The 27,417-nt window shown below is 37.4% G+C and overlaps 1 protein-coding gene across 1 annotated transcript in view; it reads right to left on the reverse strand.

The window, feature by feature from the left end:
- Positions 1-453: 453 nt before the first annotated feature.
- The window catches only part of igsf10 (immunoglobulin superfamily, member 10), a 77,339-nt gene continuing 50,375 nt past the window's right edge, over positions 454-27,417 (reverse strand). The window contains exons 4-7 of the mRNA XM_081370562.1: positions 9,924-10,314; positions 4,901-8,656; positions 3,823-4,723; positions 454-2,489 (exon numbers count right to left, since the gene is read on the reverse strand). Coding sequence (XP_081226688.1) covers positions 575-2,489; positions 3,823-4,723; positions 4,901-8,656; positions 9,924-10,314 — 6,963 coding nt within the window. The 3' untranslated portion in view covers positions 454-574. The remainder of the gene's footprint in view (positions 2,490-3,822; positions 4,724-4,900; positions 8,657-9,923; positions 10,315-27,417) is intronic.

A 27,417-nucleotide genomic window follows, 5' to 3' on the forward strand; every position in this document is an offset into this window, starting at 1 on the left:
CAAAGCTGTGAACAGAAGCTTGTGTTTTCACAAATATGTTCCACATCCACAGTAAGGCATGCTTAATAATCTTGCCAACAATAACAATAAAACTACATAGAAAAAGAAAATTATTATTATATTGGTACACTTATTGGCGTATGAATAAACGTCCCAATACTATTGTACTAAATGGCATCAAACTTTTAATAAAAAGCGTAGTCATTTACTCATTTACACTTTTATTTTATTTTAGTTTTAGTAAGTTAAAAAATATGTCAATTAGGCAAAACATAATAATTTGATAACATTCACTCTGATATATTTTCTACATGTTCATGACATATAAAATTACATTTTATTTTAATAATTCAATATGGATGTAATGTGTGTATATATATATATATATATATATATATATATATATATATATATATATATATATATATATATATATATATATATAGAATGGAATCCTCAGAGTTTTTTGTTTTCCTCCCATACAGCATAATTACCCATGTTTTGACAACCTATTCACACAGCTATTCCTTTTGAATAGTCACAGTGGTAAGGTCATGAAGTCATGACCCTCTACTCATCTTATTGTTATGTATGTTGTTCTGGTATGTCTGCCCAGGTAATTAAAGGCAATACACTTGTAATTACCAGAATGTGCTCTTGTGGGATTTCGAATAATAAGAGTCCCTTGTGCATGGAGAAGCTCACCGCCTACAGGTCGCTCCTTTCCAGTCGTAGAAAGAACAGACCCATCTGGCAGCTCCCAGGTTATCTCTGGTGTAGGTATTCCATTAGCAATGCATTTAAGATGAACAGGAACTCCAGCCACTCCCCTCATGGTTGGTGGTGGCCCATTAGTGATCCGGGGTGGATATGCAATAATTATGACAGGCACAGCAAGAACTGCCTCACCAGCATCATTCTTTGCTTGGCACACATAATTCCCACGATCATTCATGGTTGTATCATGTACAACAAGTGTCCCATTCTCCATTAAATGGTAGCGTCCACTCACCTGTGGACGTGCAAGAACAAAACCTCCTGGTGTGGTCCAAGAAACACTAGGCCGGATTTCATCTGTCAGGCAATGTAGGAAGAGGGTCTCTCCAGTAATACCTTGAATAACCCCCTTTGGCCGTGTTAGAATATAAGGCTGCTGAATCACCTCAAAAACAACCAGCTTCTCAATATAGCCCACTTTGTTTTTTGCAGCACAACGGTATTTACCAGTGTCCTCTATGCTGGAGTTATAAATAACAAACGTGCCATCCTTACCCAGATGATAACGTGAGTCCTCAAACCCAGGTCCTCCACTGAACCGAGTTCGATTGGGTAGTGTCCATATGATCTCAGGTGTGGGTTGCCCATCAGCAGAACAGTTTAGCATTGCAGTTTTCCCTATCCGAGTCACCACTCTCTCATTAAATGGGTTCTTAAAAATGGGCCTCCTGAGCTTGTCGGTCACTTCCAGTTGAACCACCATGACTGCTTCACCTCCATTATTCTGAGCCATACAAATAAATTCTGCCGTATCCGACGGCCGAACATTACGGATCTCTAGTGTACCATTGTGATGGACATTAATCCTGCTCCCATAATATGGAGCAGTAAGAAATATATTGTCAGGCATGATCCATGTGATCTTTGGTGCTGGATTCCCTTCAGTCTTGCAGTCTATTAGCTTTCTAGTATGTTTGATCGCTGTATCTTTCATCACAGTTCTATTTTGATTGAAGCCATTGATGATGGGTGGGTTACCATCAATATCCAGCTTGTATACTTTATTCTCCTCACCTGCAGCATTCCGAGCCATGCAGATATACTCCCCAGAATCAACTAATTTAACATTTCGTATATCAAGGGACCCATTAGCATGCACTAAGTAACGCTCATTTGATGCAGCAATCATGTCTTTGGAGGGCAGCATCCAAAGGACCTTTGGCTTGGGCTCACCTATAGCCTTACAGTCAAACAGAACGTTTCCACCTGGCTTCACTTTGGCATAGGAGAGCTTAGGGCGTTCAATGCGAGGCACTGCAGTTACCACACTTATGTGAACATGCATTTTGTCCTTACCCAGTTTGTTTTCTGCATAACAGGTATAGTCACCTTCCTCATCAGTACCCACTTTATTCAGGTACAGTGTTCCATTATTAAACAAGATGTAGCGTTTGAACTGATCCCCTTCTGTTCCATCTGCTTGCAGAGCACTATTCACCAAGGTACCATCAGGAAGTCCCCAAGATATCTCTGGCATGGGGACACCAGCAGCCATACAGTCCACTTTTAGGTCATTGCCATAAAGCACTTGCTTCCTACTAAAGATGTTTGGATCAATCCGAGCTGGCTTCATAGAAACGGACACCCCCATTAGCTGTGCATCATCCCCTACTTTGTTGCGTGCAACACAAAGGAAGTCCCCAGCATCTTTTTCATTGACTGATTCAATGATGAGCGTACCATTTTCCAGGACTTTGATACGACTGCCCATTCTGAAATGAGAATGTGATATTTATAAATGCATGTTTACATCATGAATTTGGTTTGAGAACATTTACAGAATTGTTGATATGGGATATGCATTTATATGCTCATATTTCATTATTTATCATAATTGAGATGCAATCTAATCGTTAATTCCAGGGTTAAATTAGTTATGCAAAACATAAAATAAAATGAATAACTGTCATTGCATTAAAAAAAAAAATCATTGTCCAGTACTCACAAATAAGTCAAACTCAAAAGTTGTGGGGAATCTCTTTCAGTGGCTATGTTTACATGCACAACTTTTTTCAATCGGAATTAAATCATTCTGATTGATTCATTTTCTTGACATGCGCACACTGCACAAATATACAGAGTGTCCGCTGTTTGCACATACTATTCTCCTACATTGCCTCTTTTCCTTGTTTTAAAAAGCACACTTAATATTGATCTATTTCGGGTCCTGATTAGGAGACAACAAGCACATGAACCATTGTGCTGTGCTGCTTATATTTATCACTCAATAAAAACACCCCTTTCTGCGGCCAAAATAAAGTGCCTGTGGATGAGACTGTGTCACGATCAGGTTCAGATGAAGATGATGAAAAAGGTTCAAACAGGTTTCTACAAACAAAAGGTTCTTTAAAAAAAAAAAAAAAACTCAGAGAACAAATGCGAGAAGGCAACACCATCAAGTGCAGGTGAAGGAACAACTTTAGGGAACACAAACGAGGATAATTAATCACATACACATATGAACAAATGATAACGGTAACCAAGGAGACAAATGAGTGGTGGGAATCTGAACAAATAAAAGAAAACTGAAAGTTCATAAAAACAAAACTAAACAACGGTGACAGTATGAAGTAAGGACTGATGGGACATAGTTCTGCTCCACTTCACAGATGATGAGTGGTAGGAGAATTTTAGAATACCACGACAGTCATTTATGACATTTTATTTAACAACAACTGCAGTGCGTTCCGAGTGTCATTAAGCCATTTCTACGTCATTGCACAAGCGCAGTCCTTTCCAGTTTCGGTTTTCAATTCGATCAAGTGTTTACATGTCCCTTCGATCGGATTAGAAAAGGAATAAACCACCCCCTCCAATCCGATCGAAATTTCATTTGGATCAAGCTCGAATTGATTAAGGTTTCTACATGTAGGCTTTTCAGTCCGATTGAGCCGTCAATCCCATTACTAACGGATTATTTGTTTGCATGTAAACTCAGCCATTCAGAGATAGTAAAGAGTATTTTGCAATTAAAACATTACAAACTTCAGCTTTGTTTTTGCAATCAAACAATTGTTTTTAATGATAAAGTCTGTTATAGTCTACCTGTGCGATTGATCCACAAGAGCCTTGGAAGGAAGCCTCCAAATAATTTGAGGTTTTGGGTTCCCAACCGCAGAGCAGTTCAGATGAAGAAGATCACCATATATCACATCATTTCGCATTTGTGATGTCTCAATGATCTGAGGGGCAGTTTCTGTTGTCTTCACAGAAAGTGTGACAACACGCCGTTCTGATCCTGTAGAGCTTGTTGCAATACACTCATATTTTCCACTTTCAGTTATTTCTACATTCCTGAGGTAAAGTGTTCCATTTACAAAAACTGAAACTTTGCTGAGTGAGTAAGTTAGAGGCCATATTATCCTGCCATCATGTAAGACCCAGTGTGTTGTGGGTTGCGGGTCACCATAAGTGGTACATGGAATAAGGAGATTCTGCCCAGTATCAGCTTTCACCAGCTGTCGCTTCTCTTCCAGTATTACTGGCGGTGCTGCTACCACCTGTAGATGCACAGTGGCAGTGGCAGTACCAGCTGGATTACTTGCAATACACTTATAATGTCCACGATCTAAAACCGACACCTTTTGAATGGTTAGTGTCCCCACTGTGGTTACTGTTATTCTGTCATGCTCAGTGTTCAGACCTTTAACTTCAGTGTGGTTAGGTAGAATCCATGACACAGTGGGCACTGGTCTGCCTTCTGTCCTGCAATCCATGTGTACAGTTTTCCCAGCAAGAATCTTGATTTCTCTCATCTTTTTCTCCAATATCCGGGTTGGATAGGCCACAACTGACAATGTAACTACAAGCTTGTCAGAACCATACTCGTTCTGGGCAAAACATATGTACTGTCCATGGTCTTTAATGTTTGTTCTTTGGATGAGCAATGTTCCATTCTTCAAAACTTCAAATTTACCCATTTTCCCCTTGATGGTCAACATATTACCTGGTGATATAAAGGAGACAAAAAATGATCACCAAACATAAAAAGCCTTTTTTTATTTTATGTTGTGACATACCAAAATGTAAAATAAAATAAATATGAAAATGAACATGGTATAACAATAGAATCCTTTAAAAAAAATCCTCTGTCAGGGTAGGCTTTGTGGTTTTCATTTTGTACCTGTGGTAGATATGAATCGGTTCCAGCTGATGATGGGCTCAGGGTTGCCAGTGGCCTTGCAGGGGAGAAACGCATCAGAGTTTGACAGAACAGTAAAACTGGCAGCATTTCCACCATTAATCCTTGGCTTGGAGGTAATATCCCTAATAGATGAGGTGTCATACCTTGTGTTATCATGTGCATTTTCAGTACTACTGCTGTATGGAAATGGAGTGAACATGTTGGCTGTTGAATCAGTCATTGTGTCTGAAGTAACTGTTCTGCTCAGAGGAATACCAGAGGCATTTGGCTGAGGACATTCTAAACAGTCCTTGTATTTCTGTTCATGTATGGTTGACTGAACTCTGATCATGGGGCTCTGTGTGGTATATCTCCAACCTCTTTCTGGGGCATTCCTCATATTTGTGTTTACTCTGGTTGTGGCCAATTTGTCAGCGGTTTTAGTCACTTTGATAATTGGGGGTTTAGTGGTTTCTTTTTTTGTGGGCTTTCTCCCTCTGGAGCCTCGTCTGTGGTAACCAGGCTTTTGGTTTCCCCACAATCCAGTTTGAGAACCTGAGAAGTTATTCTGACCAGTGTTTTGCTTTAGTGCAGTCCCCATTGTTGGTGGGACTGCTAGAGTGTGAGAAACCCGTATTGACTCTGTGGTTGTGGACAGGTCATGGAAGGCTGGAAAACTGAAAAACTCAGGTGTTGTAGATGGTGTTACGATATTGTCAGAGAAATGTGTTTCTGTAAAAGAGGAAGAACCTGATGAGTCATCAAATGATGTCTCTGGAGTATTGATTTTGTGTCTTGTCGCTGGAGGAGAGGCTATAATATGTGTAGGATGCACTTCTGTAGCAGGTACTGCAGTTATTGCCTTGTAAGGTTCTGCTTTGGATGCTGAGGTCATCTGCTCCACATTAGTGGACAACGTAAATGGGTTTTGATGCTTGCTGAGGGTTTCTTTTAGTTCCCCCTTGTGTCCAAATGGTCTATGCCATGGAATCTTCCCATGTGTAATTTTAGAAGACATCATGGATGGGGATGTGGTTGTAGTTGTGAAAATTAGTTCTTTCTCTATTGAATTGAAATAACTTTTATAATCACTGGATTCTTCAGAAATGGTGTGCATTTGTGAATCAGTAACAGTGTAGGTCTTTCCAGAGACTGACAAATCAGTTGCCATGGCAGGTTTTTCTGTCACTCTCAAAGAGGAAGTTGGCATGTGATGCCTAGATGTAGGGTCGGCAAGGCTTTGATCCACTGATGTTTTGCATTTATCTGTTGACACTCCAGATGTAACTCTTTTCCCATAGCCACAACTTGTGATTTTGTCCACAGCGTGTGAAAATGTGAGATTGTATTCCTTGTTTATAGAAAGATGTTTAAATTTATCAAGTAAAGATTGTATGTCTGTAATTTTGCTGGGCCGAATAATCCTACGTCTTCCATGAAATTTACGTCTCTTTCCTGATTGCATCTTTTTGGATGGAACAATTTGGATCTGGTGTTTGGAAATGATGGTGGATCCAGGAAGGAGCTCTGACTTGATTCTTTGAGTGGTCTGAAATGTGATCTTTTCTCTGTCTTCCTCGGTTGTGGTGACTGCTGTTAATATGGCATGACTCTTTGGATCAAAATAGGTGACATTTGGGCCCTGGAAGTTGTAAAGTGGTGTAGCTATAGTGGTAACATCTGAGTCCCCAGAGAACAGAAGCTCTGTAACTTCTGTCAGAAAAGGTTTGAGAGTAATGAGTTTCCCTAAGGGTCTATTTGTTGCTCTCTCATATATGAGGGTTTTACCATCAATATTACTTAACATATAATCTGACTTGGTTGTATTCAGGGTTGTCTCATCTTTTTGAGTCCCATAATTACTCAAAGTGTAACTTGCTGTAATCGGGTTGGCAGGTGTCTGAGTCTGAGTGTGTGATGTTGCTGCGACCAAATTAGTTTTTTGTTTTGCTCTTAAGATGTTTCTAGTTTTATTAGATATTACTTCAATGAAAGTACTGTTGACAGTTTTGTAAGTTTCTGGGATTTTAATATCTGTGGTTGTAATGGTGCTAACTGGTTTATGCTCAAGTGTTTGAGTAGTTGTCATTACAATAAATTCATCTTCAGATATACCATCCCCTGAGGTTGTGTCAATGTCATCAGAGGATTCTTTAAGTGTTTTAGACACATCTAAACTGGCTGTCTTTATAATTCCTCCTTTAATTTGAGAATTATCGATGAAAGTGGCACCTTCTTTCTTGTACTTTTTATTAAAAACTCTTCTAGAGTTCCCTCCTTTCCCTATTCTAACAGTGGGAACCTTATTAAATCTGGACCTTAGCCAAGTGTATGGTCTCCCTGAGGTAATGCTCCTTGACTCCTCACCAACCCTTTGTGAGAGATACATACTTCCAAGTTTCTGGCTATCATCAATTTGTACAACATGATCAACAGATTCCTTTACATAAGTTGGCCTTGTGCTATTTGACAAATCATCAAGAATAGTTACTTGAGAAACTGTCATATCTACCCCTAGAAAATTTCCAGCTAAACATCTGTAAAACCCTGTGTCTCTGGATGTCAGTCCATGTATTACCAAAGTCCCATTTTTGTGGAGCTCTTTGTTGCCATAGGATTTGTCTAAAACTGTGTGGTCGGGAAGTATCCACTGAATGGAAGCCTGTGGATTACTGGCTGATGTACAATCAAGAAGTAGGTTCTGACCAAGGGTATGTGAGACTCTGATACCATTAATCTCTTCTTCTTCAGGATCCAGGGGCAGCACAGTTACCCTGAAGGCAAGAACATCTGCTTCCTGGTAGTTAGTTGTAATGCACTGATAGACACCTGTATCTGAGATTTCAACCGATTTTAAAGTAAGCCTTCCTTCATAAGTTACTACGATCCTTTGATCCTCACTGTTGTATGGTGCACGTAATTTACTTCCATCTGGAAGAATCCATTCAACAATGGGTTTAGGATCCCCAACAGTCTGGCAATTCAATTCAGTCACACCACCAGCAAGGACTATGTGTTCAGTTCTGGTCTGGTTGTCCCTTCTTATCATTGCCCAGCTAGACTGGACTCTACTATCCTTGCTGCTGTCAACATCTATTTGAACATTGGATAAATACTTCATAGTAAGGGTTGGGAATGTTGTTTTAACACGGTCCAGCTGTAGCAGGACTGTACCTTGCATTAACCATTCAGGATTGGCTTTGATTTTTGCTTCAACTTCTGTAAAAATATCATCTGCAGTGGGTTGTACTTGTTTGTATGTGTAAACTGTATCTGGTTTAACAGAAAGTAATAATCCTCGCTCAAGTCTCATCGGGTAGTCGCTATAGGTAGCCAAAATGTTCCAAATCTGGTGTATATTGTCATAATCAATGTTGCAGATCAGCGATGTAGAAACAATTGCACTCAGGGCAGTTAAATCTTTGCCATTCTGTCGAAAGGTTGCAGTTAAGTTTTCCATTCCTGTAGGTCTCTGCACAACACATGCTATCCTAGCATCATTGTGGAATTGATCTGTGATGTTCATTTCCAACATCCCAATGGGTGCAACAAAATCCTTAGGAGAGACTAAGGTATAGTCACCATCACTCAAGGTAAAATTCCTCTGTTTTAAGTGAGGATGAATCCATGGTCTGGTGCATGTGTAGCTATCACTTTGCAAATGCACAATGCTGCTTCCTCTGGAGGAAATTGGGAATTCACAGACGGGACACTGTTCTTTTATAAACTTCCTGTCTCTTTTGCATTTTAGAACACCTGCAAAAGCAAAATGAATTATCATTATAACTATATGCATATATATAAATAAATAAATGCCATTTTATTTATTGGAAAAAGTCCAGTTCCTCATTTTTTACACTTATGTTTGTCCTGCTTTTTAAAGTGCCCCTATTATGCAATTTTAAAGGCTCCTAACTTGTTTTGGGGGTCTCCTACAACAGGTTTACAAACAAACAGTTTTTTTTTATCATATAATACATTGCACTTCACCACATTTTTCAATGATTCTCAAACGACTCGACGGATGAATCAGCTGCTGATTGGTCAAATGGCCCAGTCTGTTGTCATCAGTCTACTGCGTACAGCTCATGTTTCGGAAGCTAAACGCTCATTATCATCCGTCTGGAGACATCCTAAAGCTCAGCGATTGTACACACTGTAAAGACTGTAACAATGGCGTTGATTTTACCATATCAATCCAAGCACGAGTCCGACAATGAAACATTGGAAGAACTAGTTATTCAACCCGATCCTCCATCGCAAGGACGACTCAAGCAGGACTTTTCTCAGTGATGCGCTATTCATTTTGAGGTACATTATGAGATGTTTCAACTGTAATTCCTCACCATCAGCATTAACAAGAGTATGTCCATTAACAAACCAATGTTTATATTTCTAATTTATTGCGGTGCACATGTGGGAACTGTATCAATAACGGTGCATTTGTTTGCCCTGCACTAATGTGAATGACTAATGACACAAACGTTTGTAAAACAAATCTTGCTCCATCCTTTATCTTTACTCAAAGTAGTAAGAACAACAGACAATCTGCATTAATAGACACAGTTTTAGGTAATAGTGGCCCACAACTGATTAGCAGAAGTATTTCAGTTAGACAGTAATAACGTGAGTTAGCTGGAAACTTACACAATATAAAACATATATCTATGTATTTTGAACACCCGGTAGAAAATATATATAGAGTACATCAATAATTATTTATACTTACAGGTTGTGATTCTGAGGAGCAAGCTGGTCCAAAAAAAAACTGGGTACTGACCCATCTTTCAAGGACAAGTGTTTTGCGAATCCGATGTTGAACTCAGAGATTTGAGAAGCAGTCATCAGTAAAATGACGTTTGAGGGCTGGTCAGGTTGTTCACGGGCGGTTATTTTTTGACTTTACAACTTTGAAGAACGTTTACATTCACATACAGCTATATTACACACTGCATGAAAGGGAATATTCAGAAAAAAAACATAATGGGGCACTTTAAAAAAGTTCAATATAGACCAATCTCACCTGGGTATTTCTCTATCCACTGAACAAGCCAACCCATTCGACAATCACATGACCAGGGGTTTCCACTAAGGAAGAGATTCTCAATATTGTAGCAGCCAGCAAATATAGTTGCAGGCAATGTGGTTAAAGCATTGTCTGACAAGTAAATGGTCTTGAGAGATGACCATTTCAAAATCTGGCTGAACTCCAGTGATATAAATGTATCTGGATGAAGCTGTTGGAGTTGGTTTCCCTCAAGGTTGATCAACTGCAGCATTTTCAATCCATAAAAACTTTCTGGGTGTATGAAGGTAATGTGATTATGGTCCATATGAAGACGTAAAAGATTGTTCAGGCCTCTAAATGTGTTCTTGTCAAGTTTCTCAACTCTGTTATAACTCATTTTCAGAACCTAGACGTGCAAATAAAAACAAATCGTTAAGACATGAAAATAAAGTGACAGTATATTATTTTTTAAATTGACTCCATTTCAGAGAAGCTTCAGACCTTTTCAATGGCCACAGCTAAAAACACAAATTATAGAAACAAAACAACTTCAGTTATATCACAATTCCTATAAAATACACATTTTTTTTTAATAAGTATCAAGTCCAGCACACAATTATAATAAATCTAATGTTAAAGTTATGGTCTTAAATTTGGAAAAGTGCTCTTGAAAATCATAAAACAATATATGTGACCCTGGACCACAAATATAGTTACTGGTTTGGAGAGATTGGATAAAAAGCTGTGTCCAGACCTGGAAAGACAGAGCGTGACCATTCTCAGCCCTGATCTTCTGAATTATTGGAGTTATTTAATTGTGCAGAGCACATTTATGAGTTTTGAATAAAAGTCTATTACATTGATTCACCAACCCTGTCCTTCCCCCGAACTTGAACCTTGTAACAAAGGCAATGTAGATATTAAGTGGCTCTAGTAACATTTAACATTTAATAATTTAGCAGACACTTTTATCTAAGGTTACTTACAAATTGAGGAGAACAATAGAAGCAATCAAACCAACAATAGGGCAATAATCAGAGATGGGGGACTCGAGTCACATGGCTTGACTCGAGTCGCAAATTGAAGGACATGCTTGACAAAATTAAGCAAATGACTTCGACTTGAGATCCAATGACTCTAGACTTGACTTGAACTGTTTGACTCGAGAATGACTTTATAACAACTAAAGTAATTATATTATTTTTAAATAAATCATCGCAACATCAATTGATGAACCAAATGAAAGCAACGGAACCACTGTCACCAGTCATCAGATTCTGCGCGATTGCGTGACGCTGCACAAGCACAGAAAAAAATATACAGTGCGGTGAGCGCGCTAAATACAAAAACATCTCCCAGCATCATTTCTTTTTGGATATAAACAGTTTGAAATTGACCATATTCATAATAGGAGATTTGCTGTACGCATAATAACTGGCAAGGGATATCGGACATGACCATCACAACCTTGAACTTCATTCACCACCTCTAAAAGTAAGCTATGGCTTGTTTAACCTGTTTGTTATAGTTAATTTGACTAACGTTAAATCTAGAGAGAATAGTGGTCAAAACAGCATGCCTCTTTATACAAAATTATGTTTTGAAATGTAGCTTAAGGCTGTCAATAGATTAAAATGATAATTAGCCTAATGATGGAATATGTTTTGTAACATTTATGTATGTTGCATAAATTCGCAGACATTTGCCACAGTTTCTTTCAAATCATAGTGCTTTACTGCCAAATATGTCACTCTTTCAAATGGCGAAAAATAACATACAAAACTGTTAATGTTTTGTTGTGTTTTATGCTTCTCTTAAAGCAGGGTTAGACGTTATCAGGGGGTTGGGGGGTAAAATGCCAGCTGAATTAATACAATGCACCCAAAATTCAAGATATGGTAGAAAAAATGGCCTTAGTATGAGTTACTTTTATTTTTATAACATATGATATTAATCAATATTTCCAGAATATTGAAGCAATAGCAAATGTGATAATGATTTTATAAAACTGTTCAGTAAACAAAGAGTGAATATTGTGATAATTGACAGTTGACATTTTAGACATGATATTGTCAATATTCTGTTATTGCTTTATTTCTCCAACGACAATTGGAGAAAACAAGTCACAGAAAAAGAGTTAAGAGTTACATGTCTCTGAACGAATCTGGAGCTTTGTGATTCAGTGACTTAGTAGCTTAGTTCCAGAATGAACCGTTTTGAACGAATCAGTTGAATGAATGCTTCTATGACTCGTTTATTAAGACGGTGATTTGCCGCCACCTACTGGCTGTTTTAATTTCATAATTAAAAATATAATTTACAATTTTTTAGCATCTCATTTTTTCTATATTAAAATTATTATATTTAAATCATTAATCTCATAAAATTATGCTGTTGTAATTGCAGTGTAAATGCATGGTTAGAAAATAATGGTTAGAACATAGTTAGAAAAAGAAATGCCTTTGGAAATCAATTTAAGGGGTCAATGTCGCGGAGCCACCAGATCAGCATGCTCCGCCCACTCGTTCACTCTCCCCGAGCCTGCACTTCATCATCAACACACACTATAAAGATACACTTCTCCTTCACTTCCCTGTCTGGTCTTGTCCTTAAGTGAACATACAGACTCTATTTGCATACTTACCGATTCCTACCTACCTCGAAGATTCCTCACCTGAACTTCGTCTCCGATCATCCGCTTCCCGTCTTCCGTCATCTGTCTCCTGACATCAGCCCGCCGAATCCTCTTCCATCACCTGCAAACTAGACATCAAGATTATCGTTCCTCATCCAGTTCTGATTCTCCAATACATACTCGTCAGTCTCCTCTGCTGTTCCACTCCGTGCCTCTGTTCAATAAAACTCTGTTTTGAACTATTTACCTGTCTGCTTCAATCTGTATTGTGACAGTCAAACATTGGCCCTTAATGGGAAAGTTCATTTCTGCCGGTGATATTCCATTAAAAAAATATATAAGCAAAGTTAAACATATAACATTTACTATAACACCAATATAATTAATGCATCACACTTGTGATTTAGCTACATTTAAAACAACATTTACCTACAAATGTTTTATCTTCAACATTTTTCGTATAATTGTTATTATAATAATAATTCAATGATTATTATTAATATTACGATATAGATGTATAAGAAAGGTAATAATTTCTAAGGGGAAAAAAAAGGTTGAGGCCAATATAAATTTTACTTTTTTTCTGTTTGGTATTATAACTTGACTTCACTTGACCCTTAACAGGATTCGACTTGACCTTCTTGAAGTGAGGCACTGACTTGACTTGACTTGCTTGGTTTGTGTGTACTGCGACTTGTGACTTGAACATGTGTGACTTGCTCCCACCTCTGGCAATAATATGTAAGAATAAACAGAATAGAAGTGAAGTGAGTTAAGCAAGTCATTCCATAAGCAGAGAACAGTCAAGGTAATGGTCTGTGAAAGTGATTTTGTGCCCAGATTTTGTTCACTTGCAGAACGGCAGATTCTGAAGGGCACATAAGTCTGAAATAGCGAGTTTATGTATAGGGGTGCAGAGCCAGTGGTTGTTCTGTAGGCAAATATCAGTGTCTTGAATTTGATGCGAGCTGCAATAGGCAACCAGTGCAAATAGTTGAAGAGAGGTGTGATGAGCGCTCTTTTCTGGCACATGAAAGACAACTCTCGCTGCCACATTCTGGATCAGTTGCAGAGGTTTAACAGTACATGCTGGAAGGCCTGCTAAGAGAGCATTACAATAGTCCAGTCTGGATAGAACAAGAGCTTGGACAAGAAGTTGTGTAGCATGCTCAGATAGGAAGGGCCTGATCTTCTGTATGTTGTATAAGACAAATCTGCAGGACTGGGCATTTCTAACAATGTGGTTTTTGAAGTTTAACTTATTATCAATCACAACTTTTTAGTTATGGTTGACGAACTGAATGGAGAAGTTGTGACAAAGTGATGGGTTGGCTGAAAACACAAGCAGTTCTATCTTTGCAAGGTTGAGTTGAAGGTGGTGGACCTTCATTTAGCAATAAATGTCTGTCAGGCAGGCTGGGATGTGAGCAGCTTCAGTCGGATTATCTGGCTGGAATGAGAGGTAGAGTTGTGTGTCATCAGCATAACAGTAATAGGAAAAGCCTTGTTTCTGAATGACAGATCCTAGTGAGGATGTGTAGATAAGAGGTCCAAGCACTGAGCCCTGAGGCACTCCAGTAGTTAGATGTTGCGACTTAGACACCTCACTCCTCCAAGACACCCTAAAGGACCTACCTAAGATGTAAGACTTGAACAATTGGAGTATGGTTCCTGAGAAGCCCTTTGTCATGTGGGTTGACAGGAGGATCTGGTAGTTTACTGTGTCAAAAGCAGCAGACAGATCCAGCAAGATGATTACTGATGATTTGGAAGCTGCTCTTGCCAGTCTCAGAGCTTCAATGACTCTCAGTTGAGTGGCCACTTTTGAAACAAGACTGGTTGTTATCCAGGAGGTTGTTCTGTGTGAAAAAGGTAGAGACTTTACATGATCACAACTCATTGAAGTGTCTAAGCAATAAATGGAAGAAGGGATACCGGTCTGTAGTTTTCTAAAAGTGCTGGATTTGTTTTTTTTGGGGGGGTTCCTCAAGCAGTGGGGTTATCTGAAACCAGCTTAAATGCTGTGAGAAAGGTAGCAGTGATAAGAGAGGTGTTGATGATGTGAGTGAGTGCAGCTACAACTGAAGAAGAAATGGCTTGAAATAGATGAGTGGGGATAGGATCAAGCAGACAGGTAGTAGGGTGACTGGAAAGAATGAGTCTGGAAACGTCTGCCTCTGAGAGCAGAGAGAAGGGTGGGAATGTGTGTGTGTGTGTGTGTGTTTGTGTGTGTGTGTGTTTGTTTGCTGTTAAGATGTGTTTGTCAGGTTTTGGTGTGGATAATTGCCTGTTGGTGGTTGTTGTTTTATTTATGAAGAATGTGGAAAAGTCGTCAGCTCTTAGAGTTGATGAAGGTGAAGGAGGACAAAGAAGTGTAATGGTGTTCCCTTCCAAGGGAACACAACGCTGCGTCATGGTGTTGACGCTATGGTATGGAGGCAGATTAGTCTCAAATATAAATCACGCAAAAAACATGATTCACAAATGCGTAGACAATTTCACATGCATGAAACCTAATTCACGTACACACAAAAAAAATCCACGTGCGTGAAAAAAAAAATATTCACAAAAAGCAATTCACATGCGCAAAATAAAATTATATTCTCATAAAATACATTTCACAAATGCAAAACATAATTCGTAGATATACAACTGTGCAGAAAAACCTTTGAATGTTTAAAATGTACGAGTGTATCCTTGCATTTGAATGTGCAAATCGTCATTCACGGACGAATCGCCTTAGATACGTGTGTGTTTTTGAGACTTTCCTGGCAGCATAACACTCGTAACACAGAGCAGTCGTACTCTTTAGCCAATCAGATTTAAGCTTATCAATCGACCAATCAGTATCACGTGAGGGCGGGCCTACCTGCATGTTACGTCATCAGCTTTCGACCAGTTCATGGCTGAGCAGAGGTAAGTGCAGTTAATCGTTCATTTCTGTGTTAACTGAAGTTAAAGAAGTTTGAGATCAGTTGAAGCAATAGTTTATGAACTGCTGTTTAGTCCACATGTGAATATAAACATTTATTTTTAGTAATGATGGATTTTCATGTCCTGTCCACCACACATTCAACTGATGATAATGTATGTAATGACGTGCATATATATAGGAGGCATGTTTTGATCTGCATATATTATGTACACTGTAAAAAATGTGGCTGCAATTAGTTATAACAACTTAAAATTTGTTGAGATAACTTAAATATCCAACTTAACTAAACTAAACTAAAGTTAACTAAACTTAATATTTTTAGTCAAGCATGAACACAGACTTTTTAAAGTTGAAACAACGCATTATTTCTTAATCACAGCAATCAATTTTTACAGTGTAGTTTTATTGTTTCAGATTTCCAAGACAGATGATGTATGAAGTTGCAGACAACCAGTACTGTGATCTTACCATTCCTAATGTAATTCTTTCAAAATAGTCATGTTGTAAGCCATCCATTTTGACAGTTGTTTCAACAAGTGGTTGAAAGTGATGCATTGTTACTGTATTAATTTGTCTCCTGCGGACTATATGAACACGCTTTAGGAATAAAGCCTTGCTATGCATGCATTATTTAATGTTCTTGAAAGAATTAAAAGATTCAGACATAGTTCAATTTGATGTACACATTTTATTAATTTGAAAGTTTCCGAATCCTTTGGGAATAAAATATATAAAATGACTTGATCATGATTAATGTTCCTGTTACATATGAAGTTCATGAACTGACCGTCTTAAGTGTGAAGCACAATATTCAGTACAGAGAAATATACGTCTCTTCAGGAGTTGTGAGATCCAGTCAGAGTGTACTTTGCTTTTAGAGTATATAAATATAAGTGCAATACATCATGTGAAAAGTTAAAAAATGAATTGTGTTCAGTCCGGTCATCAGTAGACCTCTCTGTTAGGACATATAAGATTTTGTCCTGATATTTAAAGTACTAAAACCCTATAGTACAAGAGGTGCAGACAGAGGATGTGGGAAATTAAGTGATGGTATTTGAATAGAGTTTACTGAGTAATCTTAGTCGCATAATCTTAATTGCCTCTTAATGATAAGTACCTTTGTCTTATCAGCATAAAATCAGATTTGCCTATTTTACTAGGCAAAGTAAAATTAATGCTTCACAATATTGTCCTGTGAGACCTTAAGATGACAATAAAAAAACCTTATTTAAAAACCTTGACATTACAATACAGCATAAGGAAATGCATGTTGAATATATTGGTAACACTCTACAATAAGGTACAATAACTAAGTTAACATTAGTTCATGTATTAAATAACCATGAGCAATACATTTGTTGCTGTATTTGTTAATCTTTGTTAACGTTAGTTAAAAATACAGCTGTTCATTGTTAGTTTACAGTGCATTTACTAATGTTAACAAGATTTAATGAAGTATTAGTAAATGTTAACATTAACAAAAAATAATAAAGGCTGTTCACGTGCAGTTCATTATTAGTTCATGTTAACTAATGAAACGTTTTAATAAAGTGTTACCAATTAAGACATAAATACAAAAAAAAAGTATAAAAGAGAATAAAGAAACAACATGAATTAAGATGTTCGTGACTGCTATCCAGATGTCACACCAAAGGTGAGTAATCCTGAAAAATGCAGGGAAACAAGGGTTAATAATAATTTAACATCATACACAAATGGCAAAAAACACTGGCTGCTCATTGAAATAGGTCTATTCACTATTTAAAGAACAATCTCGATGGGTATTGACCACAGATGATTGTTTTGCAATCATTAGCGTGATTGTAGCTGTGAGAGCTGTCTGTATACCTTCAGCTAAAATACAACAAAACAAGCATCATTCTTCTTCATTTTTGACACGATATGGGACATCTGATTACAACAACACTTGCTTACATCAGTTAATAGTTCATAAACTATTGCTTCAACTGATCTCAAACTTCTTTAACTTCAGTTAACACAGAAATGAACGATTAACTGCACTTACCTCTGCTCAGCCATGAACTGGTCGAAAGCTGATGACGTAACATGCAGGTAGGCCCGCCCTCACGTGATACTGATTGGTCGATTGATAAGCTTAAATCTGATTGGCTAAAGAGTACGACTGCTCTGTGTTACGAGTGTTATGCTGCCAGGAAAGTCTCAAAAACACACACACACGTATCTAAGGCGATTCGTCCGTGAATGACGATTTGCACATTCAAATGCAAGGATACACTCTTACATTTTAAACATTCAAAGGTTTTTGTGCACAGTTGTATATCTACGAATTGTGTTTTGCATTTGTGAAATGTATTTTATGATTATATAATTTTATTTTGCGCGTGTGAATTGCTTTTTGTGAATATATTTTTTTTTCACGCACGTGGATTTTTTTTGTGTGTACGTGAATTAGGTTTCATGCATGTGAAATTGTCTACGCATTTGTGAATCATGTTTTTTGCGTGATTTATATTTGAGACTAATCTGCCTCCATACTATGGAAACAATTTCAGTGCCGGTGTCTAAAGCACATATGAATCATGTCAATTCTATTGACTGATGGAGGTCAGATTACGAAGTGTAGCATGTCATCAAGAAAAAGTGCCTGCATTAAAAGTCACCAGCTTCTTTGATATGAGAAAGCCACATATCTGTTTTTGTTTGTGTGAATTATTTTTAAGATTGTTTTTCATAGTATTTGTCTCACTCTGTTGTAGATAGTAAGGCTGCCAAGCTTTTTTGGAGTTGTGCATCACCTTGCCCTCACTTTTTTATGGGGGATGACATGCACAATATTTGTGCAATGTGTTTGGGAGCAGAGCATGCTCAGTCAGACTTAGAGAGGGCTGATTGTCCTCATTGTGAGCATTTCACGATAAGAAAGCTCCATTTCTGCCTGGCTCTCTTCTCAAAGCATGGGAGTCTGACATTAACCCTCTGGGGTCGACAAACGCGCCCGCGCGTTTTGCTGGATTTTCGTCACATTGTAGCACAATAAACTTCAATTACTCCGTCATTTATGGTCATACAGAAAAAAGAAATATAAAAAAAGAATCTGTGATATTTCTACTTTTGTATGTGTCCACTTACAATCAAATCAAAACATTGTGCTTTTGTCAAATAAAGAAAATAAACAGGGTGTGCTTTCTGCCTCTCCGTCGCGGTGAACTTTTTTTTCTTGAGCACGTCTATAAACTGAAACCAAACTCAGCGAATACTTGTCACACATTTATGAGCCATATACCATTATAAACATTTAAGTGTGTACTTTTAAATGATCGGATTCAAACTGAAAACAAATATTCTCTGTTTAACCCTCTGGGGTCTGGGGTGTTTTTGGGGTCCTTGAGATGTTCTGACATGCCCTGACATTTGTGCTTTTTTCAGTTGCTTATAAACATATTAATGGCAAAGGTGTAAATTCACTCTATATAGCACAAACAGGACTACCATAATATGTGAGCCACATGTATGTACATGTTTTCATTTTTGAGAGAATAATGTTTATGCATGGTTATTGAAAAAAACTAAAAATGAATGTTTCTGAAATAAGGCCACAAAACACATACTAAATATGTGTAAATAAGACTTTTGACTAATGGATTTTTCTTCAAAATGATGTGAAAATCATCCTGCCTAATCATTCACATAAAACGATACATTGATTTAAGTTTTGTGAAACACTTTTAGTTTGGAAAGCCAATATGTGGATGGGGCGTAAACGATCCAACAGCATCATGCATATTTAGTAGTTCACACCTGATGAGACAATGTCCCTGCATACTTAATGAGCCATTCATTCAGGTGTGTCACCTAGCTAACTTAAATATACAAGCTTCATAAAAATGATCATTCTAGAAGAAAATTTCAGATGGCATTTTTAGATGGCATATATATATACACACCCTACCAAATTGGTTCACAGTTGGAAGCGTCGCAATTATTTTTTATTTTTCCACAAATTGTGCTTGCAAATTGTATAATATCCAAGGTAAACATGTCTAGTAATTGTGCAGTTAATTCTCATACTGTATTTTCAGTTTTGGAATATTTATCCTCTCCCCAAATTTGTCACCAATAAAACACAATACAAATTATTTAAAGAAAAATATTATATTTACTTGTTTACATCTACCTTATAAATATATATATTTTTATTAAAAAGGTTACAATTACAACAATTCAAGTGTAATCTTTCTTTTTAAAAACTAAAGTATACAAAACGTATTATTTGATGACTTTATTTTTGATAATTTTTTATATTTTTCCTCATCTCAGTATAGCAATAGAGTTTGCTAAAAGCTGTTCATTCAATACAGCAGTATTTGAAAATCGATAATATTTTGTAAAATTACATTTATATTTGCATTTATGTCAAAACCTAGACACTTTATTTCAACATATTTCAGTCGATTTTACTCATCTCAGTTTAGCAATACAGTTTGCTAAAACATCATTCACACACGCGATTTAAATTTAAACTGTCTTTTTGCGAGCTGTGGTAAACAGCGCGCATCTCTGCCGTTCATTCATTCATAAACAGAAATCCGATTCACGTGAGAAGGAAAAAAACTTACTACACCATTCCTCAGCTCGCTCCTCGATATACCCGCACTTCTGAGGTACATTTTCCATTATTATTATTCCTCACAGCGCTGCGAGACGGTGTAAACAAGTAGGCTACAATGATCTGATTCAACTTGTTTTCTCGAGCTGATATGGGGGCATTCACAGTTTGCACGGATTGCTCAGTCATTTGCGTTTGAATAGCGCGCGCTCTCCGAGGGCGGAGTCACATTACAAGTAATTAGATGAGATGAGAACGACTGACATCTCGCTCTTTTCTTACAGATTACATGAACTGAGAATATTTGCTTTTTATATAAATTACTTCATTTAAAAGAAGAGAATTCAAGCTTCATACACCGGGCCCACCTTCACTGTTTTGTTTGTACTTAGTGCATTTGCAAAAGCTCTGACGATGGATGGATGACTTAGATCTTTGCCGACCGTCACAGCTTGTTTTGGTGCTAGTTTAGCAGTCTCAGCAGGGTGCAATGAATGAGCAAATAAGTAAACTATTGCCCCGCCCCCACGTGATAATATGTTGTATCACAATCTCACAGGCTTATCATATGGCAATCTGACTATGAAGCATATCGCCCAACACTCGGGTAGTCCCCCTCCAGCACAGTCAGTCTGGACGTGAAGTTGCAGCATCAGAACGCTTCCTTGCTGGAACCAAGATCGGAATAAGCTCTCATTAAGCCAAGGTATGGATTACTGTGCAGAAGAGCGGTGGATGCTGTTGTGTCCCACTCTCTCAGTTGCCCCCTCCAGTCTAGATAGATTGGAGGTAATAGCTTGACATGGTGAAATATGTTCATTAGGGGAGTAACCATTCTCGGTAAAAAATCAAACCGTACCGTTCTCCACCCACGATTCGGCAGGCACTTGCATAGCTGTTCATCTTAAATCTGACGGTGCATCTATAATATGGTTTGTTGGAAATAACGCGTAAAACAGACAGACAGAATTAGGCTAATGTAAGTTAGTCAATGGATATGCATTCTGGATTCCCCTGACTGTGTTCAGTAGGAGTGCTGTATGTTTTAATATGACCAGTCATTTACGCCGTCATCACCTGGGTGTTGACAGCGCGCATGCGCCGGGAAGACCCAAACAGCACACGTTGCTATCTGTTTAAACTTAACTCATTTAAGCCTTGCTAATTTAAACATTCAAGCGCATGAAAACGTGAAAGATAACTTGCACAGACATCCTAGCTTTAAGTTTTTCCACAGACATGTGAAGCTCAGACGCAAGTCCATCTAGCATGCTTAGTTTAACTGTGCAGTGGAAAGACGCTGATTTTAAATTGCAAAACATTTTGCTTCACACGCACAAGTTTGCTGAAACTTTGTATTTTGAGCATTTCCTGTTTATTTGCCTCTTCATGATGTATTCCTAATTTGTGAGTCGCTTTGGATAAAAGTGTCTGCAAAATGAATAAATGTAAATGTGTACAGGATCTGTATATGTCTTAAAGTGACAGCAGCCTAATATTCCTACTGTCTGTGTTTTTAATGTTTTAACATTTAATGTAATGTTTTTAACAAAAGACAAGGAAATTACTCACTGCTCTTGACTGAATAGCTTTTGTAACTTTAATAATGATTAATCTTATTTAATTTATATAGTGAAGATTATATGCAATGTTATTTTACATTTGATTACTTTATTCATTTTCTGTACCAGAAAACTACTGTTAGACCTACCTGAAAAGCACAATTTTAATTGTCTCTTTGCTCTATTGTATTTATTTGTGCTGTTGCTTGTAGTTTGATTATATATCAGTAGTCCTTTTTTCCCTGAACATATCACATACCTAACCATACCGCAACCGCAACCTTAAAATCGTGATAAAAACCGAACCGTGAGTAATTTGAACCGTTTCACCCCTAATTTTTGTCATCGGATTTTTCTTATGGGACCTGCTAAAACGACAGAGCTATAAGAGTTTTTTAAGTTTGTGATGCCCAGGGAAGGGCAGTTTACAGTAAAGTAGCAGGTTTATCAGTGGAAGTGTAGACTAGATACGTCTGCATGCTTCCACAATGGTCCCCTAGAAGGTTTTTCCTTAAAGAACTTCTGCTATTCTCCTTCTTAAGGGTAGAGCAGACAGTTGTTAGAGCAGATGGTTGAGCGCTAGATGCCATCCCTCGCTCTCTTCTGCAGTCTTCCCATTTTTTTCACTGGAAAAGTTTACATGCTCTCCTTGGTTGGGTTGCTTTTAAGGAGCTGTGCAATTGCTGAGGCCTGGGGATGGCTAATGTGGTGGAACAATAAACCGCCCTCTTCCAGAGTGGACGTTGTTGGCGGACACAGCTGTAGCTATGGTCTCCCTGCTCTGCCCCTGGTGCTGTTTCCAGGGGAATCGGAGCTGCAGTACGTTCTGGGCCTCTAGGTGTTAAGCTCTTGGTCACTTGTCATGCATCTACATATGGCAACCCAAGGCAATCTCAGGCTGAACTATGCTTGGTTTGCCACTGTTTATTCAAAGTTACAGCTGGCAAGAAGGTATTTGTTCAGTATGGTGTAGCGTTGAGTTCCCTATGAAAGGGAAAGTCTATGGCAGTGGTTCCCAAAATTTGTATTGCTGATGTAATTTCAAAGGTGGCATGAATGCAATTACAATAGCATACTGTTATGAAATAATGTTCCATATAAAAAAATGTTCAATTGAGAAATATTAAATGATGGTAAAACAAAATGATACTTTTAAATATTAAACTGGTGGAAAGTGACTGTCTTAATGAGTGAGTCATCAAGTCATTCATTCATACGATAACTAAGAAAGTGGCTGTATTTAGAAATGGATCATTGACTCTCCTCCCGATTCGTTCAAAGCCGCAGATTTTCCTCACTAACGAATCACCGCTGTGTGTTGTAGACGCACAACAGTTCTGTTGTGGCTTGTGTTGCAACTATTATTTTGTTGCAAAATACAGCAAACAATATTGTCAATACTGTTTTTAAAATGTATGTCACTTAATATTATCTTTTTGTTTGTTTAAATGTAGCATAAAATCAATGTTACATTTCCAATCGTGTGGATATTCAAGAAAAATTGCAGTTATATGAAATTATGATTATGCACCTTCCCTGACCCTGTAGGTGCATTCACAAGTAGTATTGAGTGCTTTTATAAACATCAAAGTGCATACAGCACCAAGTTTGACAGTCAGGGCAAATTCTGCAAACACTACTGGTCTGAAAAATAATGGGGTTTTGTATTTGTTTTGGGGCATGGAAGGACAGATTTCAAGACATTTCAAAGAGCAGTGAGGATCCTCTGGTATGGGAGGACAGTTGGCTGTCCTCAAAAAAAAAAAAAAAAAAAACCCTTATAAAACCTTTTCTCAGCATGTTTTAATTCCCAAAAAGTGGTTTTCTTAAAAGTCTTTGTGTACCAAAAACCTGACATATTTTTTATATTTGTGTGTCCGCCACTGCCCCCTATCTGTTGTCGTGGTCCCTGCATGTTGCGACACACAGGCGCGGGAAATTATACGCTAATTCAACACTGCGCATGCTCATATTTGCATTACTTATTTTGTTTGGCTGGATAGGAGAGAGCTGATTCATTTTCCCAGGAGTTCTGGAAATGCACGTTGTGAAGAGCAGGTAAGAAATCAATAACAAAACGTTTTAATAGGTTCCAATGACAAGTATGATTATGGTTATGATTATGGTATTTAGCAGACGCTTTTGTCCAAAGCAACATACAAATAACAACAATACAAAGTTAAACTTAACAGTAAACCGGGTCATTCCATGAAATCAGTGCCTTTTCAACTTTGACAAATTAAAAAATAAAATAAGTTTAATCGATTTGTATTAAATATCCATGAAATGAAGACAGCTTAAAAGGACAAGAAATTGTATTGTGCCATCTCAGGCTATGTATTATTTTTATTTTATGACTATTTATCTACCTCAGGTTTTGATTTTTTTTTTTTCATGCTTGTTACAGACACATGCGTTACTATATACAATTTTAATTAGAACTATGTAATAGTTTTCACACATATAAGCAGTTTTTTAGTCCCTCTTTTTCACTGGGATTGTTTCAAATTTTTGATTTTTTTTCAATCTTACATTTGTCATTCAGATGACAAGAACATAGAAATTTTGGAGGGTGATCACGTCAACTAAGACAAATATATATTTTTTAGGGCTGTCAATCGATTAAATTTTTAATCGCGATTAATCGCATGATTGTCATGAGTTAACTCGCGATTAATTGCACATTTTTTTTATTTTTTCTAAATGTACCTTAAATTAATACTTTTCAAGTTTGTAATACTCTAATCAACTGGGCATGGATAAATATGGATGCTTTATGCAAATGTATGTTTATTATTGAAACCATAGTCAACATAGAGCATGAAGACGAAACATGTTTCAAAGGTCAAATGTTTTTCAAAGAACTTGTTCATGTCTATTAGACACATGTAGAAAGAACAAAGAAATGCCAGGTTCCCATTACTTCTCTTTCTTTGCACTGAGCAATTTACTAACACAAAAATGTTTAGATTTTTGCATGACAGGGCAGCTCTTCTGAAAATGCAACAAGTACATTTATTATTTATTATTACATTATAGTTTGTCTCTCTCTGTGCCCATTTTGATGAAGCTAAATTCTCAATAAAACTGTTTCATTGGTATATTTTACTGTTTCTGTTGTCAAACAACGGAATGAATATGAAATAGTGAATGAAACGCGACCCATTAAGACATAACCAGCTCTCCCTTCCAAGATGTTAATCTGCACAAAAATCCTGATAATCGAGCCGTCGTCTGGTGAAATCAAATACACATAAAATAAAGATAATATCTGTGCTCTGATTTCGGCTATACTTGCATGTAAAATTAGAGAAGCAACATAATATATGTGTTTAACTGAATTAAAGCGCTGCTCCTCTCTCCAGCGCGAGAGGCAGAGAGAGAGCGAGAGAGAGAGAGAGGTGCGTGCGCGTGCTGGGAGAGTAGGCCTATCGGCGGTACCGGTAGATTCTCAGAAACTAAATAAGGTTTGGGCGCTTTGTTGAAGGGAAAAAAAATCGCTATATGTGTCTGCAATGTCGCTAAGTTGGCAACACTGTGTATCTCCATTTCTCCAACTAGGTTTTGGGCCACGGGTCAAACAGAAAATACGCGCTGCGTTAATCGAGCGTTAAAAAAATTAGTGCCGTTAATATGATTTTGCGTTAACTCGTTATTAACGCGCTAACTTTGACAGCCCTAATATTTTTACAAGAGACATATTAAAAGAAGGGCTTGTCAAAAATACAATATAGATAGGGTTACAATGGAAAAACTTGGAAGGCCATTACAAATATAATTTTTTAAACTTTTTATGAAATGAATGACAGCAACAGGACTGACAAGAGTAACAGGGATGACAGGACACATTCTTCAGTATACACTGCACATATTTCTTTACATAATATTGTAAAATTTTACCTTTTTAAATTGCATTATATTGTTTTGCACTCTTATAGTTGTATTAGTGAAGCACATTACATTTCTAAGAGATCTAAAGCCCGGTTTCACAGACATGGTTTAGACTAAGCCAGGATTAGGCCTTAGTTCAATTAGGACATTTAAGTTGCTTTTATAAACGTGCCTTAGAAAAATACATTACTGGTGTGCATCTTGAGATAAAACAGTGACACTGACATATTTTAAGATATGTCAGTGCAAGTTGCTTTCAGTTAAAACAGCTCAGACAAGCATTTTAGTCTGGGACTAGCTTAAGCCTTGTCTGTGAAACCGGGAGCTAATGTTTTAGGGTATTGAAATGGGACCCTTGTGTCCATCTGTTTGTCTGTGTAAAAACGATATAAATACTGTTCGTTTTCTCACACAAACCGCTCGTTTCGTGTCTTAGGCCATCAATGTGTACTTACGATGGGGAATTGTTTAATTTGGACTTGCTCTTTGAGGTGGTGACCATAGACCTGCATTATATGACTGACAGACAAGAACAGTTTGACCTAAAAATATCAAAATTGAAACTACTGCGGAAACAAAGACACCTACATCTTGGATGCCCTTGAGGTAAGCTAAAACATACCAAAGTTTAATTTCAAAGTGAACTATCCCTTTAAGCGGGGTAAATCTAAATTTGGCTTTGGACACAGGTTCAGAAACTAGATGTGTTGTGTTTTTTAAATGCCAGATGAAGGTTTACTTCATGATTTAAAGGAATTGTCTTCTTTGACATTCTCACAAGAGTTCCAAGTAGAAGCATATCGTTGTCTTGAGTGTGTGATGAGTGACGCCCCAACAGTTAGCCAAGCTAAACATAAGTCACAGGAATTTAATAGATATGCTTCGCTATTATATCTCAAAAGTAACTTCTTTCCCCTTTTTCATCTGTCCTGATGGATTTGTAGAAAAGGTTGTGTGAAAGTAAAACAGCCAAATGTTTTTATTTAAATTTTTTATTCATGATATAATTTGTGTGTGTAAAGGTTTTATATTTATTTCTTGTTTTGAATTTTTTTTTTTCACATTGTACAATCCATAAGCTGGTTTTTGAATTGGTGTGAATTGACAAATGCTGGATATACCATTCACCTTTGACATCTATCAGATGGCATGGTGTAAGATACAAACGTAAGTGTGTTATTCATCTTCTCTTAATTCATGTATTTCTCAGTATACCATAAGTAGTTTAATTTCATGCCATGGGTCAGTTCCAGACTCACACCTATATTGCATAAAAACATGTTGATTGAATGTTTTATCAGTTCAAACCATTGCAGTGGAAAACACTGGGGTGGCAGATACTATGACGGACCAGGCAAGTCGGAGAAGCCTCATCACAAATCTATCACGCAGGGTTTCCCTATCCCTGGAGACTTTCGCCTTTGGATGTTGAACAAGTCCTTAATTCCTTTGCTATTATCATTTATATTATTGGGCTATATATCTATATTGTCCTATTGCTCTTTGTTGATTAGACTTAGGCCTAAGTTAGGCAAATGTTTCGCTCTTTCATCCGGTTCGCTGCAGCTCGGCTAAATGCGTCTTTCATGGACTTTATTAATTTGCGTGACTCCAAAATAAAATTACAACTTATAGATGAGTTGTTTGCAATGTTAACCCAATCGCACAATAAGCGAAACACCACTGTTTGACTTGTTGTATAGACGAATTTCAACAAGCCCATATTTGCGACGTTACCAATGCAAAAACCAGAGTTCTTGGTTTGACACACTATGTGAACATAGGGCAATGTTTGTGCTTCTTCGTCAGCATTTTTAAAGTTTAGCTTGGCTGAAAAGCATATGCACAAACGTTTCATTATGTCTAAGTGAGTATCAACACAAGCAAAATGCCCT

The sequence above is a fragment of the Scardinius erythrophthalmus genome (assembly GCF_964197995.2).
Source record: "Scardinius erythrophthalmus genome assembly, chromosome: 7".
Taxonomy (NCBI): Eukaryota; Metazoa; Chordata; class Actinopteri; order Cypriniformes; family Leuciscidae; genus Scardinius; species Scardinius erythrophthalmus.